The 19,260-nt window shown below is 38.1% G+C and overlaps 1 protein-coding gene and 1 long non-coding RNA gene across 31 annotated transcripts in view; one reads left to right on the forward strand and one right to left on the reverse strand.

Annotated features, from left to right (window-relative positions):
- GPHN (gephyrin) overlaps nt 1–19,260 on the forward strand; it is a 734,546-nt gene that overhangs the window by 681,217 nt on the left and 34,069 nt on the right. For all 30 annotated transcript variants that reach the window (XR_013395171.1, XM_077938281.1, XM_077938262.1 and 27 more), the window contains 1 exon segment: nt 14,839–14,926. Coding sequence is in view for 29 of the 30 variants with exons in the window: in XM_077938281.1 (XP_077794407.1) it covers nt 14,839–14,926 (88 nt within the window). In the remaining variant the exon portion in view is untranslated.
- LOC144330315 (uncharacterized) lies at nt 6,194–9,290 on the reverse strand. The gene is made up of 2 exons (XR_013396366.1): nt 8,721–9,290; nt 6,194–8,545 (listed from the first exon to the last, which is right to left on the reverse strand). It is a non-coding gene; the product is annotated as an uncharacterized LOC144330315 (long non-coding RNA).

Below are 19,260 nucleotides of genomic sequence, written 5' to 3' on the forward strand. Positions count from 1 at the left end.
CCTCCCAAAGTGCTGAGATTACAGGTGTGAGCCACCATGCCCAGCCACTTGTACTTTTTTTAATATTTCTGAAATACTTGAATATTTTTACCTTGAGGATATATACTGCATTTCTTTTATAATAAAAGAAACTCCTAAAAATTCCGCTTATGCATCATTAAAAATTTGGTGGACCAGTATTGACAAGTGTAATCAGAGTTTACAAAACAGACAAAAGAGGCAAGTAGCTCATCTAAGTAATCTGAATCTAAGTAAGAGCTATTAATACTATTAAGTGTATAATGTCATAAACATAGTGATAAGTAGGCAAATTAAAACAGAAGCCAAAGTCTTGCTGCATTTTAAGTAAAATCATAATATTTTGAAATACAACAAAAGTTTAAATCAAAACTTTTTAATCAAAACATACTTAAATGCAAAATCTTAATGTCTATATTGACTTTGAATTGTGTTTCTCATACTATTTTGCAATTGCTCAAATAATAAGACTTGAAAATTTAGCCATAGTATATATTTGTAGAACTTGACAGATAACTAATATAATGGAAACCTTGGCCTACCTACATTTTGTTTTCTATAAGCATAAAAAGTATTTCATAGCTGTGTTTTGTTTTCCAGAACCCATGGTAATAAACTGTTCATAGTAGATATTTTCCCCAATAGATGATAGGTTGGCAGCATCATTGAATAAAAAGAAAGAAGGAAGGAGGGAAGCAAGGAAAGGAGGGAAAAAGTATTTCATAGCTGTGTTTTGTTTTCCAGAACCCATGGTGATAAACTGTTCATAGTAGATATTTTCTCCAATAGATGATAAGTTGGCAGCATCATTGAATAAAAAGAAAGAAGGAAGGAGGGAAGCAAGGAAGGGAGGGAAGGAGGAAGGGAGTGTTGGCAGCATCATCGAATAAAAAGAAAGAAAGAAGGAAGGGAGGGAGGGAGGGAGGGAGGAAGTCTTTAATGTTACCCTTGACAAAATATCAACTATTTTACCTCATCTAGACTTCTACAAAATAATAATGTAACATATTGGCTTTGAATTTTCAACCTCTCATTATAAATTCTTTTTCCTCATTTTCATGTTTTTCCTTCTTCTCTTGATGTCACAGTGCCTTTCTATTCTTTCCATTCTTTTCACTCAAATGCATTCTTCATCTATTTACACATTTTCAACTTTGTAAATTTTAGATGCAGGGGCTAATGTGCAGGTTTGTTACATGGGTATATTGGGTGATGCTGAGGTTTTGAGAACCAATGATAACATCACACAGGTAGTGAGCATAGTACCCAATAGTTAGGTTTTAGGCCCCTTATCCCCCTCCCTCCTTCCCTCCTCTAGTAGTTCCCAGTGTCTATTGTTGCCATCATTATGTTCAAGAGTACCCAGTGTTTAGCTCCCACTTATAAGTAAGAACATGTGGTATTTGGTTTTCTGTTCCTGCATTAATTCACTCAGGGTAATGGCCTGCAGCTGTATCCGTGTTGCTGCAAAGGACATGATTTCATTCTTTTCCATGGCTGTGTACTATTCCATGGTGTATATGCACCACATTTTCTTTATCCAGTCCACCACTGAAGAGCATTCTTTGTCTCTGCTGTTGTGAATAATGCTGCAGTGAACATAAGAGTGCATGTGTCTTTTTAGTAGGATGATTTGTTTTCTTCTGGATATATAACCAGTGACGAGATTGCTGGGTTGAATGGTAGTTCTCAGTTCTTTGAGAAATCTCCAAACCTCTTTCCACAGTGGCTGAACCAATCTACACTTCCACCAACAGTGTGTAAGTGTTCTCTTTTCTCTGCAGCCTCACCAAAATCTATTATTTATTTATTTTTAATAATAGCCATTTGGACTGGTGTGAGCTGGTGTCATTGTGGTTTTGATTTGTATTTCTCTGTGATTAGGAATATGTTAAATGATCATATCCCTAATCATATGTTCATATGTTTGTTGGCTGTTTGTATGTCCTTTTGAGAAGTGTCTGTTCCGGTTTTTTGCCTATTTTTTAATGAATCTGCCTTAAATATGGGACAGCAGATGTCCTAGTTTTCTTCTCCCCAAGACTGGTTCAGTAACCTATTAGCCTCCTTTAGTCCTCCTAGACAGCGTGAGCTACTGTAGGGGAAGAGTTGAAGACAGAGAAATGTAGATAGGTAAACAAGTACTGAATGCTGTATGTGCTAGCCAAGCAGCTGTGGCCAGAACTTACTTACTAAGATATTGGTCATTTGAGCACATATATTCTTCTCTGTTACTGCTTTTTTTTTTTCTTTTTTTCTCAGTTTCCTGATAAATTTGCTTTGAGAAGTTGTTGTCTTGTATGGCTTAAACAGGGTGGAAAAAGGATTTGTGAGGATTGGGCCAGAGTTGTTTTCTTTCCCACCAGATAAGCTCCATGAATACTAGGATAAAGTGTATGTTGGTAAATACTATATCCACAGCACTTAGTAGGGATACATTAAACAGCCCTGCCATCTTTTCCTATACCATTCTCTCTTTCCATGAAACCTAGAAACTTTACATTATACAGCAGTCCAAAAGAATATTACAGGGCCCCTTCAAAGTAAGTCCAAAAGCCTTGGCCATAGGAGCAGGCCAGAAAGTATGGTACTGACAGTAGAGTTGCATTCCTAAGACACATCCCCCAAAAATGTACAGTGTAAAGCTTTGTGGCTGGGTGGTTCATTTTATATTTCTGAAGAAAAGCATCTCGGGAGAAATTCCAAATAGATTTAGCAGGCTTTTAATTTAAAATATTGAGGAGCAGCGCTCTCAGGCTTGAAAAGGTCTTACAAATTTATTTCTTGAATATAACAAGCGGTAATCATTATCCAAATAGGTAGAATCCACTTGGGGAAATTTTTTTAAATAAATTTCAGCATTAATTGAGTTTATATAATTCCTCAAACTGATTTTAACTATTGAATAAGAATTCAACCTTATGACACCTCAGCAATATAGCTTCTGAACTGCCAACTTGGACTTTCTAGCCTTTCAAGGCCTAAGGAAGGGCTGGGAAATTCCCATCATTAAAAAGAGTTCCCCCTTCTGGAAAACTGCCATCACAGAAGCCTGCCCCACTCAGATCCTGGGCTTACTTGACTATGTCATAGATTGGTGTTTTGTATCTGAACTGCCTCCTCTTGCTGCTGCGAATTTGTGAAGCTACCTCTTTATATTAAAGCAAGAAGCAGAAGAAGGACAGGTACTGAGATAGAAAACTGGGTTCTTATAAAACTGGCATATTTAGCAGAAATCATCAAGATAGACTTAACAGCACAGTGATTATTTGGGCAAAGCCCAGTGCCTTACAACTTCCAATTTGTGAACCAAACATATCCTAATTTTTCATTGCTTACCTAATGTTCTTAAAGTAGGAGTTTTCTAATCATCAATGATAATTTAGATCTGAATTTAATTGGTTCTTGTCATTTTTATAAACTGTCTGCTTTCCTTATGGCATGAACTTCCTTTTCTGCTTAAAATGCAAAGTTTTCATTTTTGAGTCAACATAATAGATTTCTTTTCTTTTTTTTTTTCTTTTACTCCTGGCAAGCTGGGATATATTTATTTTCTGATCATTTTTCAGCAGAGGTTTCTCATTTTCTATTGGTTAACAAAGAACATTCTTTCTACCTTAACAAACGTGTTTAATGACGAGAGATTCTTTCCGATCTCAGTGACAGACTTTTTATGTAGCTGTTAGAGTTCCCCTCCTTTATCTTTAAGCATTGCTATTGCTATTGACGTTTCTGTTTCTTCTATGAATAACCTCTAGGTATTACTGTAGCTGTAGACATTGTTTTCCTACCCCAAACTCATAAAAAGTAATGTCTTCCAGAAAGCCTGTCCTAATTATCTCAATCCAGTCCTGATCATTCTATCCCATTCACCCTTTTTATCATTTCTTTATATTACATATAAATATATGATATATATTTTTCATTTTAATTAATGTATTTGAATTCAACAGATGATATTAATGTCATTGCTTATTTCACTCATTTTTCTAACATTTTTCACTGATGAGTTTTCTGCACTAGCTTATAAATTTAAAGGCAAGAACCATGCTTTCTTCTTTCTTTACATGACTCCATGGTCCCAGAACACCCAGTGAGACTGGAAAAGAATGAAATGATGGCTATATGTGTAGTATGTAGTTTGATTCCATACGTGAAGTAGACACCCAGAAAAGATTTGTAGTTAATGAATTTATCTTTGACCTCTGAAGAAACTATGATATGATTAATAGATGTCCTCAGCTATTTTTTGTTACTTTGGTATGATTAACTGCCAACATTCTTTAATCTATACATCCTAGAACTTTTTCTCTGTGTCATCTTCACTCATCTTAAAATCATGCAGCTTGCAGTTGGTGTAACAGATGAAACAGGAAACTAATTAGCAGCTGTTGTCCATCTGTGTGTTTATATTAAATATTTTTAAATAGAAATGTATTTGCATTCTGAATACTCTTTCTGAAATTCATAAATCCTGAACTTGGGTAAATGCTATAAAATTCAAAACCAAGACAGAGCCTTTACCATGTATCTTCATGATAAAGGAAAAATAATTTTATGCCAGAATCAGGATTATAGTAATTTGAGGCAGATGTAAATTTTAAAAAGCAAAAAAGTCTTAACCTTTTTAAGTTCCTTTGGAATTGAGCCCCCAAAGCAATCAGATTGAAATCTGAAAAGATACAGTGTTCAAAAGATGTCATACCCTCTGAATATATTCTTTCTTCACAGAAACTGATGAGTACCTCCAGTTTTGAGAAAGCTACATTCATTCTCTGACAGATTTATTTTGAAACATGCTTCTCCTTTCTCTTTTTCTACCTTTCTATTAGGTATGTGGTTCTTTGACATGTGATCAAGTTAGAACTCTACAGAGAGTGCTATTAATATTGGTAGCCATCTTCCAAGTAGAAGATGAATGTCATGGCTTTAGGAAGAAAAGATACTGTTATTCATTTCACTCAAGTCAAATAGGCAAATGTTTCTTATGTTGAAAAATGAAGCCGGGCGCGGTGGCTCAAGCCTGTAATCCCAGCACTTTGGGAGGCCGAGACGGGCGGATCATGAGGTCAGGAGATTGAGACCATCCTGGCTAATACAGTGAAACCCCTTCTCTACTAAAAAATACAAAAAAAAAAAAAACTAGCCGGGCGCGGTGGCGGGCGCCTGTAGTCCCAGCTACTCGGGAGGCTGAGGCAGGAGAATGGCATAAACCCGGGAGGCGGAGCTTGCAGTGAGCTGAGATCCGGCCACTGCACTCCAGCCTGGGTGACAGAGAAAGACTCCGTCTCAAAAAAAAAAAAAGAAAAGAAAAAAATGAAAGGGAGAAGAGTATTATCTACAAGACCAGTATCAAATTGCAATGCTCAGGTCGGTGTTTCCCTCTATGCTTTCAGTTTATATGTGAAAAGAAAATAGTAATTGTGTTTATGTAACTTTCAGTATTTAGTATTTCAGTATTTCAGTATTTTCAGTATATTCAGTATTACAGTATTTCAGAATCATAGTATCTTATTCTGATATTAGCTAGTCCAAACTTTCACCCACTGGAGGTGTTGAGGAAAATCTGAAACAACTTAGCCATTAGGTTTTTGTTTGAATTCTTTTAGTGAGAAAGATCTCTACTGCCTCATGAGGTAGCATGTTCTATTGTTCGATGGCTGTTATGTTAAAGTAAGGATGTTTTCCCATTACACTGAGCCAGTCTTTCTTCCTGTTTCTTTCATCTGTTAGCCCTAATTCTGCCCTCCAAGCAATGCCAAATAAGTTGGCTTCCTCTTTTACGTGATATTTGAATACACAATTGTTTCACCTTAATCCCTTCTCAAAGTACTATTTATGATTATATGTTTAGCAGTATCTTTTATTTCATCCCCAGACAATATTATTAGCCTATGATATCATTATAATTGAGTAACTAAACAGTATTTACTCCCAAAGCTACTGTGCATAGATTGACTTGAAATCAGGTTCAGCTCATTTACTGAGTGCCTACAATGTGCAGGAATTTGGTGGGGCAATCAGGAAGCCTGGATGAAATGAGACCCTGTTTTGTGAGAGAGTTGTATACTGCTGTGTCATCTTTAAAAGTTTCTTTTATCACAATTTGTTGCCTCTCTTTATCCTTTTAAGTTTTTTTTAACATCAAATCCCGTTTTGACATTAATATTACTACTCCCGCTTTTTTGCTTATTTACATTTGCCTGGTGACTTTTTGCCCTACCTGTTATTTTCTTTCTTTCTTTCTTTCTTTCTTTCTTTCTTTCTTTCTTTCTTTCTTTCTTCTTTTCTTTTTCTCTCTTTTCCTTTTTTCTCTTTCCTTTCTCTTTCTTTCTTCTTTAATTTTTCTTTCCTTTCTCTTTCTTTTTTCCTCTTTATCTTTCCTTTCTCTCTCTTTCTTTTTTTTTTTTTTTTTTTTGACAAAGTCTTACTCTGTCACCCAGGCTGGACTGCAATACTGCAATGGTATAATCTCAGCTCCCTGCAACCTCCACCTCCTGGGTTCAAGTGATCCTCCTGCATCAGCGTCCTGAGTAACTAGGATTACAAGCACCTGCCACCATGCTCAGCTAATTTTTATATTTTTGGTAGAGACAGGGTTTCACCATGTTGGGCAGGCTGGTCTCAAACTCCTGACTTCAAGCGATCCACCTGCCTCAGCCTCCCAACGTGCTGGGATTTCAGATGTGAGACACTACACCCGGCTATATTTTATATAAAGGAGTGTGTATGTTTGTGTGTTTCACTACTGTTTCCTCTCCTCCAACTTCCCCTGCCTTGAAGCCTATGTTCTGAATCATTTTTCATTTACAGTCATTTTTCCAGAACATTACTTGGTGATTTGTCATCTGAATCTTTGCATTTTAACAAGTATCATTCTTCCATTTTGATTGGTGAATGACTGGATGTAGGATTTGAGGGTTGTATGCCTTGAAGAGATATGTTGGTGTTAATTTACTATTTGCTAGTTTTTGGTATTGTAGGTAAAAAGTCCAAAGCCAATATTACTTTTTCCTTTTTTAGTAACCCAATCTTCCTATTTAATATTTGGCAGCTTGTAAGCTTTTCTGTTTACCTTTGAAATTCCAAAATTGTACCAGGACATATTTAGGTTTATGTTTTTGTTTTGCTTTTTTTCTTTTTTTTCTTTTTTTTTAATCAATCTTGCCTGGAACTTAGTGAACCTTTTCAATTTCCAAGTCTAACTCTTCTCAAATAAATGAAACTTTCCTCTTTTCCCCTTCTATCTCTTCCTTTATGTCCTTATGGAATTCCTATTGGTAATATGTCAGTCTCTTGCTCTGTCTTCTTATTTTCTGCATGATTTCTATCTTTTGTACCTTTACACAGTCCTTGGAGATATTTCTGCCACTTGATCTTCCAAGCAACTAATTGAATTTTTGACAAGGACTGTACTTACCTTCATCTACTAAATCTTAAAATTTGAAAATCACATATTTTGTTCCAGAACACAGTTTTAATGTCATAATTGAATCTGTATTAGTGTTTTAATTACTTATTATTGTTATTAAAATTATCTGTTGCCCCAGAAGTTTTATTTCTCAAGGGGATATCCTAAATATTATGCTCATTCTTCCACTCTCCAGTTGGTTGTTCCTTAGGTTGCTGGTATTTTCCTCTCCCTACTGAAAGTTCTATTCACCCTAAGGGTTCTGGAAGCTGCTAGGGTACTTTGGGCCTGGTGAGAATGGAGTTACAGTGGAAAAGAGGATCATGAGTGGCAAAAGGAAGAGAGGTGTCAATTCCTGAATTAACAAAGTACTAAATGGCAAGCTGCTAGTATTCTATTAAAGTACAAAAAATAAACAGTCCAAGCCTCTGTGCTTCCTGGACAGTTTTGTTGTGAAGGCTGGACTTTCCCAGCCTTTAAAGGCTAGGGCAGTCTTAATATGTTTTAAAGTAGAATCCAGACTTCTGGGTCAACCTAAAAAAAATTATAGCTTTGCCCTTGATCTGGATCCCAACCAACCAAAAATTCTTAGAATCAGTGAATGTTAAAGATGAAAAAGACATACTCCAAATGTCCTTATTTTATAGATAAGGAGAATAATACCCCCTTCCCCCAGAAAATGATACTAGTTTTTCAGGATCATCTAAGTAGTTAGCAGTAGAGCTAAAACAGGATTCTAGACTTTGTGACACTCAGGCCTTCAATTAATGGCTTTATCTTCTATTGCCTAGTACATACATTCTTAGCATTAAAGCAATTGTCTTGTAGAATGCTTTCATGTAATATTGGTACTGTAAGAGAACAATGGTTAGGTACTTAATAATTCAAATGAAAATGAATGGGAAGTGTTAGTAAATCAGCATTCATGTTAGTATTAGAATTATTTTTGGCTAGGCGCAGTGGCTCATGCCTGTAATCCCAGCACTTTGGGAGGCCAGGAATTCAAGACCAGCCTGGCCAACATGGCGAAACTCTACTAAAATTACAAAAATTTGCCAAGCATGGTGGCACACACTTGTAATCTCAGCTACTTGGGTGACTGAGGCACAGGAATCACTTAAAGCTGGGAGGCAGAGGTTGCAGTGAGCAGAGATAGCGCCATGCACTCCAGCCTGAGTGACAGAGTGAGACTCTGTCTTTTTGTTGTTCTGTTTTTGTTGTGGTTTTTTTTTTTATTAGGAGTCCCACACTGTTGCCCAGGCTGGAGTGCAGTAGCACCATCTCTGCTCACTACAAGCTCCACCTCCCGGGTTCACGCCATTCTCCTGTCTCAGCCTCCCAAGTAGCTGGGGCTACAGGTGCCCACCACCATGCCCAACTAATTTTTTGTATTTTTAGTAGAGACAGGGTTTTACTGTGTTAGCCAGAATGGTCCCAATCTCCTGACCTCATGATCCACTTGCCTCAGCCTCCCAAAGTGCTAGGATTACAGGTGTGAGCCACTGCACCTGGTTGACTCTGTCTTAAAAAATAATAATAATAATAATTTTTTTTAGGCCAGGTGCAGTGGCTGTAATCCCAGCACTTTTGGAGGCTGAGGCAGGCAGATCTCTTGAGCCCAGGAGTTCAAGACCAGCCTGGGCAACATGGTGAAACCCTGTCTACAAAAAACACAAAAAATATTATCCAGGTGTGGTGGTGCACTCTTGTGGTCCCAGCTACTCAGGAGGCTGAGGTGGGAGGATCACTTGAGCCTGGTATGTGGAGGCTGCAGTGAGCCATGATCACACCACTGCACTCCAGCCTGGGTGATAGAGTGAGACCCTGTGTCAAAAAAAAAAAAAAAAAAAAAAAAGATTTATCTTTAAAGGAATGGCTAAGCACCATCCAAATTAAGTTAAAACTGCAGTTATTAATGAAGACAGATTTAAGTGATATCATGATATCCCTTCAAGATATGCCACTCTTTGAGAAAAGGGAAACTACTGATACATACCTAGAAAACTTAATCTGCTTAATCCAATAGCCCCTCTAGTGGCAGTGGTGAGAATAAGCCAGATTTTAGAAGTACAAATTTTGTTTCTATCAGTATTTGGTATAAACAAATAAGATTTATATATTTAGACAAATGCTGATAAATAGCTTTTATCTGAAGGTGTTTTATGTGTAACAAAGTGTCTTTCATAATGCAAATATTACTATATTTAGAAGAAGAGTAGAAAAAACACAGGATGACTTTGAACCTAACACTGCCTATGTGAACCTCAGTGCCCTCTTTTGTCCTGCCTTCCTCACAGAGTTGTGAGATTGACATGTAGGTGCGAAAATGTATTATTTTTTAAAAACATTAGTATTGTCATTAATTTTATTTCTTGGATATTAATTGATATTATATGTAGGAAGTTCTGTCTTAAAATATAAGGTCAGATTATAATGTTTTGTAGTTTTAGCCTCCTATCCTTGAGAAAATTAATACACCCTGCTTGCTTTATGTAAGAAAACTGAGAAAATCATGAACTGTTTTCTATTATATTATTCATGATTATAACCCTTGTTACCTATTTCCTCTTATCACTCTTCAGAGTAATCTTTGAGTTTTAGAAAGCAAACTCAGTTTTTATTTGTTAAAAATAGAGTCTGGGGGAAGGAATATGAAGTAAATATTGGAAAATATTAGCATTTGTCAAATCTGAGCGATGGATACATGGGTATTGGTTATACTGTTAGGTTGGAAATGTTTTATAATTTAAAATATAGCATGAATCACAAAAAAGAAAGCAATTTTAAGCTTAAGCTGTGGTTAACCAAAATAACCATAGTTTTCATCTGAACATGGTATTCTGAATCATGTTCATTTCATTCCACAGAGCAATAGTAAAATGTTCACACATGCAGTTTTCTGCTGGTTACCCCAGACAAATCCATAACTCATGCCATGGCATCCTGTGCTTTTTTTTTTTTTTTTTAGGAGACTAGGTCTAGGGCCGGGCACGGTGGCTCACGCCTGTAATCCCAGCACTTTGGGAGGCCAAGGTGGGCAGATCACTTGAGGTCAGGAGTTCAAGACTAGCCTGGCGAGCATGGTGAAACCCATCTCTACTAAAACTACAAAACATTAGTCAGGCATGGTGGCAGGCATCTGTAATCCCAGCTGCTTGAGAGGCTGAGACAGGAGAATTGCTTGAACCCAGGAGGCAGAGGTTGCAGTGAGCTGAGATTGCACCACTCCCCTCCAGCCTGGTCAACAAAGCAAGACTCCTCCATCTCAAAAAAAAAAAAAAAAAAAAAAAGAGAGAGAGAGAGAGAGACTAGGTCTCACTACATCACCCAGGCTAGAATGCAGTGGCTATTCATAGACGTGATAATAGCTCACTGCAGTCTTGAACTACAGGGCTCAAGCAGTCCTCTCACCTCAGCCTCCCAGGTAGCTGAGACTACAGGTGTGCCACTGCACTTGACCAGCATCCTCTCTTTCTGATGCTTTTGGACAAGAGTCCATTCTCATTAGACTCTTCCTTTTATGGTATATTACATGCCTTTAAAAAACTACACAATTATTCTGATTGGGCAGGGAGTAGAACAAGCATTTAATAAGAAGCCAGAGTTTGTAGTCCTGGCTCTGCCACTTACCGCTCTATCTACACTTTGCCTCTCTGAATATCACTTGCCTTTTCTTAAAATGAGCATAGTAATACCTATTCAGTCTAGCATACAGATTTGTTGAGAGATTATAGCATGCCACATAAATGAAGTTATAGATCCCCTGGCTATTGTCATACATTGGTACCTGTCTCTCTAGTAAGGCAGGGTGTCTGACCAAATCTCCAGACACCAGAAGCGTACAACAGAAAGGAAAGTAAGAGAGAGTGACAGAAGGGGATAGAGTATGGCAGGACCCAAATAACTGGCCCAGCAGTGATAATGGACAAGATGACATTTACAACTTTGAGATTCAATGATTTTATGAATGTACTACCCACAGAGTACAAAGTATCATTGAGCATATTCTTTGAAACATGATAAATTTCAGTTAGGATTTGGAACAAAATCCCTTTTAGTTGATTTCTGCAAATTAGAAAATTTCATGTTTTACAAAATAGGAAAAAAACATGTTTCCCAGATAATACGAAAATACTGAGTAAGGCTGGCACGGTGGCTCACACCTGTAATCCCAGCACTTTGGGAGGCCAAGGCAAGCCGATCACCTGAGGTCAGGAGTTCAAGACCAGCCTGGCCAATATGGTGAAACCCTGTCTCTACTAAAAATACAAAAATTAGCCGGGCATAGTGGCAGGCACCTGTATTCCCAGCTCCTTGGGAGGCTAAGGCAGGAGAATCGCTTGAACCCAGGAGGCGGAGGTTGCAGTGAGCCGAGATCATGCCATTGTACTCCATTCTGGGCGACAAGAGCAAGACTCCATCTCAAAAAAAAAAAAAAAAAGGTACGAAAAAACATTGAAAAGTGCCTATTTATAGTAATCAGCTAGGCTGTCCCAGAACCTTTATCCTGCTATAAAGATAAATACCATGACGGTGTGCATCTCACTGCTGCTTTGTTTACAGTAGCTTTACAATAATTCTATAGAATCAACATGTTGTAAGTTATGTATTACAAGTTTTGTAAAATTAGCTAATATCTTTTTCTACTAACATAAAATTGTATTTGTTGATAGTATTCATTACCCAGTCAGTATTTTGAACCACATTCCATGTGATGCTGTGTTTGGGATGTTTTTTCCATTTATTCCATAGTAAATGAGAAAACATTGGCTTAGCATAATGATAATATGATCCAGCAAGGCAAGGAGCCCAGAACTCTGGGCATCAGGAACCCATCACATGCATATTGTATAGTATTTCAATACAACAGAATAATTTGCTGTCTTTTTTCCTAAATCAAAATGAAAAGGATTGATGAGAAATCTGTTCAAAATACATAGGTCAAGAATACTTTAAGTACACACATTATTCAAAATAATTCTGAGATGTTTGCCCAACTAGTTTAAGTTTGAAATTTATGTCGGGGATTTTTTTTTTAAGTCTGTCATGTTTTACACATAGATTCTACCTTCAGTTAGTACCTGGGCACTTTTTTGGCTGTATATGCAATGACTGACTGATGACTTAAAAGTTCTCTATATTGGTAGGCTGAACCTTATATGAGCCATTTTTCAAACTTTTACTTTTGGTCCTTCTCCTTGGGAGCTTGCTTCCCAGAGTCAGAGCTTGTGGACAGACCACAAGGAGAATTTTACCCAGACCCTGTAAGAGAACCTCATAGTAAAGGAAGCTATTCAGGTTGGAACCAGGCCTACCTTGCCATTTGGACCTTTCATATTTAGCTCTGTAAATGTATTTAAGTCCCAGTCTATGATTTTCTTGTGTGTTACTCATGAGTATTTTCCAGAATAAAAATCCCAAGCATGCTGTAGTTGAACTTTGCTAGTTTGTTAGGTATGTTTCTGTGATTAACTTGTTAGCATAGCAGCAGTAGAATGACAAATGACTTCCTTGAAAACCTAGTTTGTTCCAGGTACTATTCCAAGTGTTTTATATGTTTTAATAGGATATCTTTTAATCCTCATAACAACCCTATTATGGTTACTTTACAGATGAAAAACTAAGGCAAAGAGAAGTTAAGCAACTTGTGCATGGTTAAACATCTAGCAAGTAGTGGTGCTAGGATTTCCACTCAGGCAGTCTGACTCCAGAGTTCACATTCTTAATCTCTGTGCTATGCCACCTCCTGACTAGCTTATCTCTTATAGAGTCTGTGAAGGTTATGTCTCTGGTAGGTCTCAAGTTCTCCCTACCTCTGTTTCACCTGGATAAAAATAGAAATTATATCCTAGTTACATATCATGCTATCTTGAGTCACTAACTTTCCTTCTTCCTCTCTCATCAAATTAAGGGAAGGGGGCATGAATAAACTTCACTATCATGAGATATTTGTGAGAACATATGCTGTCTCGTTGAGAGATAATTTGGTTTCAAGTTAACAAAAACCTGCTGAAGCCAGCTCAAGCAAAGGAGATATTTATGTAAGGATACAAGGTTATCTCATAGAACCCAAGAGCAAGAATACAGCTGGGCCTCAAGCGGGGGGACGAAAGGCAGGAAGCAGAAAATCAGAAGCCAGAGTCACTCCCTTTTCAGTTGTTCTCATTAGATGTCCATTGGGAAGAAAGGGAAAGGAAGAGTCAGGCGGTATAAATAGGTAAGAATTTTTCAGAAAACAAGGATATGGCTAGATATATACTCCTCAAAAAGTATCTTTTCTGTACTGCATCAATTGAAGGGAAATGCCAATCACAGGTCACAATGCCCTGTAGATTCGTATGGATTTAAAGTGGTAACTAAACAATCCCTTTCAATTACTCCCAATTATCCTGTCCCTCCATAAGTCTTGATTCTTGGCATTTTGTTTATTCTCACTTGATCAGTCTCCGGTTAGGACTTTTCAACTGTTGTGACATCCAAAGACCCCTGTTTTCATCTCTTCTTCCCGACCTTCGACCTGCACCATCAAAGAGCCTGTTGTACTTGCCTTTTCAAGTGACAGTCAGGAACCTGCCTCGCTTCCATTCCTAATATTCATCCTGTATTCATACCCCATATAAGTAGTTCATCCCATCTCTGCTTTCCTTGTCCTTTTTCCCCTACCTTTTCTATTCCCAACGTTATGAATACCTACTGGCTTTTCCTATTTCTAGGGATCCTCCCTCCTCCATTTCCTATTAGATAAACTCCAAATTCATCAGCTTGAGGGTTCTTCAAAGTCATGTCCCATCCTACGTATCCCAGTCATTCCCACTCAAGTCCTTCACTCTAAGCAGGCTATTTTCCACAGTGACCTAGAAACAGCACAGGCTTAACCATTATTCCAAGCCTTTGCTAGTACAGATCCTCTTGCTTATGAAGCTCTTTCCCATTCTTTTCCTTTCCACCTCTCAGAGTCCAACTCATTTCTCAGGGCCTCACTTAAGACATTCCCTCTAAAGAGTCCTATGGGATCTTTCCAACACCTCGGGTAACCAATTGTCCTGGCTTGCTTTGGATTCCTAGGACATCTGACTTTAGTACTAAAACAGGAATATTCCTAGGCAAACCAGGATAGTTAGACATCCTCCAACATCTCATTGTCTCCTTTCATTATAGTGGCTTGTTAGAACAAAAAGCCCCGTGAAATCACCAGTAGCCACTACTTCAGCATGTACAAGGTCCTTTCTCCATAATAAGACTTAATGCTCCTCTTAGGCAGAGACCCTTTTGGTTCCCACTTCATACAGAATATAGTGCTGTACTCATGTTAATCCCTATTAGTGAATAAGGCGGTATAGTTTTAAGTTGGCACTATATCTAAAATCTTTTCCTTGTGTGTTAATTTCTTTGTCTTTATTTTTTTCCAGCCCAGATGACTTACTCAATGCCTTGAATGAGGGTATCAGTCGTGCTGATGTCATCATCACATCAGGGGGTGTATCCATGGGGGAAAAGGTATGAAAGATAGGGCCTGTAAAAATGTATCTGCTGTAATGTTCTTGCATATGGTGACTAACTGTGGTCTGGTAGGCATCTGATATTCATAACCAGGCTCCCAAAAAGCTGAAAATCCATGGGGCTTCAGAAATTACTGGTCTCTCTAAAAGGGATACAACGTGGGTAGGTTAGGGAGCTTACCCTCAGAAGCAACCTGGAGAATCCCACAACTTGCAGAATGGTTTTTGCTATTCCCCTGGAAACTTCTGACCTGTTTCTCACTCTATCGTACTACATTAGGACATCCTTTATATATATTTACCACCAGGGTAAAGCTCTAAGATCCTTCCTTCTACTCAAATTTAAACATGACTCCCCAGGAGCCAACCAATTCACCCACCATATGTTCCAAATCTACCAAGAATGCTTAGCTCCCCTTCCCCACAAGGAAGAAAGGGAGGATTAGGCATTCCTTTGGCTCCTCTTTACAAAATAATAATAATAATAATAATAGTGAAAATATGGCAAGGCACATTGGCTCAAGCCTATAATTCCAATACTTTGGGAGGCTGAGGTGGGTAGGTTGCTTGAGCCCATGAGTTCAGGACCACCTGGGCAACATGGTGAAACCCCATCTCTACAAAAAAAATACAAAAATTAGCTGGGCATGGTGGCATGCGCCTGCAGTTCCAGCTACTTGGGTGCTGAAGTGGGAGGATCGCTTGAGCCTGGGTGGTCAAGGCTGCAGTGAGCCGAAATCACACCACTGCACTCCAGCCTGGGCAACACAGCAAGACCCTGTCTTAAAAAAAATAATAAATAAAATGATATATATATACACACACATATATATATACACACACACACATTATTTTATAGCACTAAGTTTATTTGTAGATGGTATATACTTCTTCCTGTAAAGACTACAATTTGAATATTTCAGTAACACTAAGTTTACATTTCTTAATGAAATGTGTTAGCTTACGATGACTATTGGGTCCACTGAATAATGTTATAAAAGTAAAATATTCTTTATGAAATAACCAACCTTAATTTTTGGCTCAAAGATATTTCAGCATAAAATGTTTTGCCAGCTGATAATCCTTTTCCATGTTTTCTCTCACATTAATGACTGAACTGAAAAATTACAAAAATACCATCATAGCAATTTTTACTAAAATTCATATTTTCTAAGAGTTTGATTTATTTTAAACTAGATCTTATATATATGATTGTTCTTGATCTCTGTCCTCTTGTAGCTATAAAACTGCCTAAATTTATAAACTGACTCTTTGGACAGTGAACTCTGTTGGCTCAGAGAACAAATGTTAGAACTTAGCAATCTGAACAGAAGAATACCTGCCTTCCATTCACAAACTTTAGTGTTAGAGCCTTTCAGAATAGCACTGCAGATGCTAAAAAGTTTGGAAGAAAAAAATCTCACATTACATCCAGGAGTGAAAGTGTTGAAGTGTGGGTACGTGTTCTTATAGCAGACAAATTGCTGGATTAGTGTTCCCTCAAAGTCTCCCAGAGTCTTTAGCTCCAGGTAGAGCAAATTGCCACAGAACTCTCCTGAGATCACAAAGGCTAGGGGCTGAGAGCTGTACTGTAGCACAGCTGAAAGAAATAATTTTCAACGTGTCTGTTTTCATTACCATCAAACTGCCTGTGGTACTTTCAATATTACAAGAGCAAACCATGAAGTCAGGTCTATTTAAATGTTAAATTTGTTATTTCCAGGGCTTGTGTCTTGTATAATTTCTCTTAGTTTCTGATTAACCTAATTGTGGTAATACCTATTTGGCAGAACTAACGTTTATCTTTTCTAGTACTTCTGGAGAGGTAACAAGCTTATAGCATATATAGGCTTGGCAATTGTGGCTCAGTTGTGGTAAGGACAGAACACTTCTCAACCTAACCTTCTTTATTAGTGCTAACAAAGATGTCAGTTATGCCAGGGATTTGCTCACCAGTAAACAAAGCCAATATAGTTAAGCACATTGGTTTTATTTATTTTACTCTCTGTGTAATAAGATACTTATACTAAACCTTTAATTTACTAGGAAAGAAATTTTAGGAACTGGGCATCCCACAGTATTCCTTAGGAGCTGCTAATTGTCCCTTCCTACCTCCTTGAGTGGGAATGAGATGATAGAGGAACCAGGAAGAAAGAGATAAAACATAAATGCAGCAAATTCCTGCCAGCCAACAAGTTGTAATTCCAAAAAGAATTTAGGGTACCTCCATAGCAGAAAGAAAATAATAAAAAATAGAACATCTGCTTCAGCCCAAGAGCTAAGCCTGAAAACCAGTTACTAAAAAGACAGGGAAATCAAGGAAAAATTCAGAAGCATTATGTAGCAGGCATGAATATTAAGTGCTGAACCTTAGGTATGCAAGAAAAGTATTTAATTCCATTTAAATTGTACTCTAAGTGCCTATGTTACAGGACTGGTGGGAAATTTTATTAAGCCACAACTGGAGCTTACTATCTCCAAGAATTATGCCAAGGAACCTGAAGGTACTTAAGCAGCACCAAAGCATCAGGGAGACACCTGGTCACTGGTCTGCACTGAATACATCTAGAGTATTCTTGTAATACCCTTAGGTCTCAAGTCTTTGCTCCTTTGGGCCATGCTAGGAGCACTAAGGTCAAGTAGAGGCTGGAAACCTCAGGGCAGCTAGCCTCCTTGGGTGTATTTCACAGCCATCCCTTCTAAAGTCTGACCACTTCCCCAACATACTGCCTGCTAAACAGTGAGGAGGGGACCCTGCTGCTTGTTGGATTCATAGACCAGTACCTTCTTCCCAACCAAGGAGAAATGATTCTTCTGCAGTTACTTCCCTAAATATCTCTCCCCTCCTTTACCTCACCGTGCCCTACATACCCTTTTCGAAGAGTTTCATTTTTACAAAACACTGGAAGTTTGTTCAGTAGTTAAACAGTATCTGCCTTTGCCATGAAAACTAAAGAATCATATGCATTACTATAAGTTTTCCTTGACTTACAGAATTATTAAATAACTCAAAGATAATGAAAGGTGGCAATAACCCAGAAGGATGCACTAAACTGGACACCAGTGACCTTTTTTGTTCATTTCTGAGTCTCTTAATTTTTGCTAGTAGTGTCTCCACCACCGCCTATGATCAAAGTAATCACAGAGATGATAACTGATCACAAAAAAGGCCGGTTTCACGAGGTTTGCCCAATTATTTAGCACTAAAAGTTAATTAACCATGTAGGCTCCTTGATTTGTTTTGTAAGTCTAGAGCCAGGCGGCCTTAGAATAGTTAAAAGTAATTGGCTGGGCACATTGGCTCATGCCTGTAATCCCAGCACTTTGGGAGCCCAAGGTGGGCAGATTGCTTGAGGCCAGGAGTTCAAGACCAGCCTGGCCAACATGGCAAAACCCCACCTCTACTGAAAATACAAAACTTAGCTGGGCATAGTAACACAAACCTGTAATCCCAGCTTCGTGGGAGGCTGAGGCACAAGAGCTGCTTGAACCTGGGAGGTGGAGGTTGCAGTGAGCCAAGATCGCATCACTGCACTCCAGCATGGGTGACAGAGGAAGACTCTGTCTCAAAAAACCAAACCAAACAAACAAACAAACAAAAAAACTAATCAACAATATTCCAAACAAACACACAAAAAAATTTTCTTTTAATATTTCACTTAGTCCTACATCATTCTTGTTCTGCTAAATGTTGAGTTAGCAGTCTGCTTTCCTGAAGCCATCTGCTTCACTACTATATAAAAGTTACCTAAGCTGTATCACCTCAAAAGCCTGTACTCAAGAGGTTATTGTTTGATATCTCAATATCAGTGTTAAAGTGCCTATTACACTCCTTTTCCCTAATGTTCTGAATCTGTCTCTGTTTCGGGCATAAACTATTGACTATAGCTTGTAGCAGAGCCTTCAGGCAAGCATCAGAGTAAAACAGAAATTCTCTGTGGATGGCAAATACTTGAGAGCTGTGCTTAATTTACTTCTATAACCAATAATATCAGAATAGAAGATAAGTAACATTCTCTTTTGAGGTACATATGTAAGTATTTCACAGTAGGGTTTTTTTTCTGTTTTGAGGTTTTTGTTTTATTTTGTTTTTTGAGGCAGAGTCTCACTCTGTCACCCAGGGGACAGTGCAGTAGTGCCATCATAGTTCACTGCAGCCTTGAATTCCTGGTCTCAAGCAATCCTCTTGCCTCGGCCTCCCAAAGTGCTGGGATTATAGGCGTGAACCACCACGCCAGCGTAGAAGTTTTTGATCAGTGTTTCCTCTGAGGGTAAAACAGCAAGGGCATTGTCAAATTACCAGGAACTTCCTGTAAAGCAAACAATTTCTGA

The sequence above is a fragment of the Macaca mulatta genome, chromosome 7, assembly GCF_049350105.2.
Source record: "Macaca mulatta isolate MMU2019108-1 chromosome 7, T2T-MMU8v2.0, whole genome shotgun sequence".
Lineage (NCBI taxonomy): Eukaryota > Metazoa > Chordata > Mammalia > Primates > Cercopithecidae > Macaca > Macaca mulatta.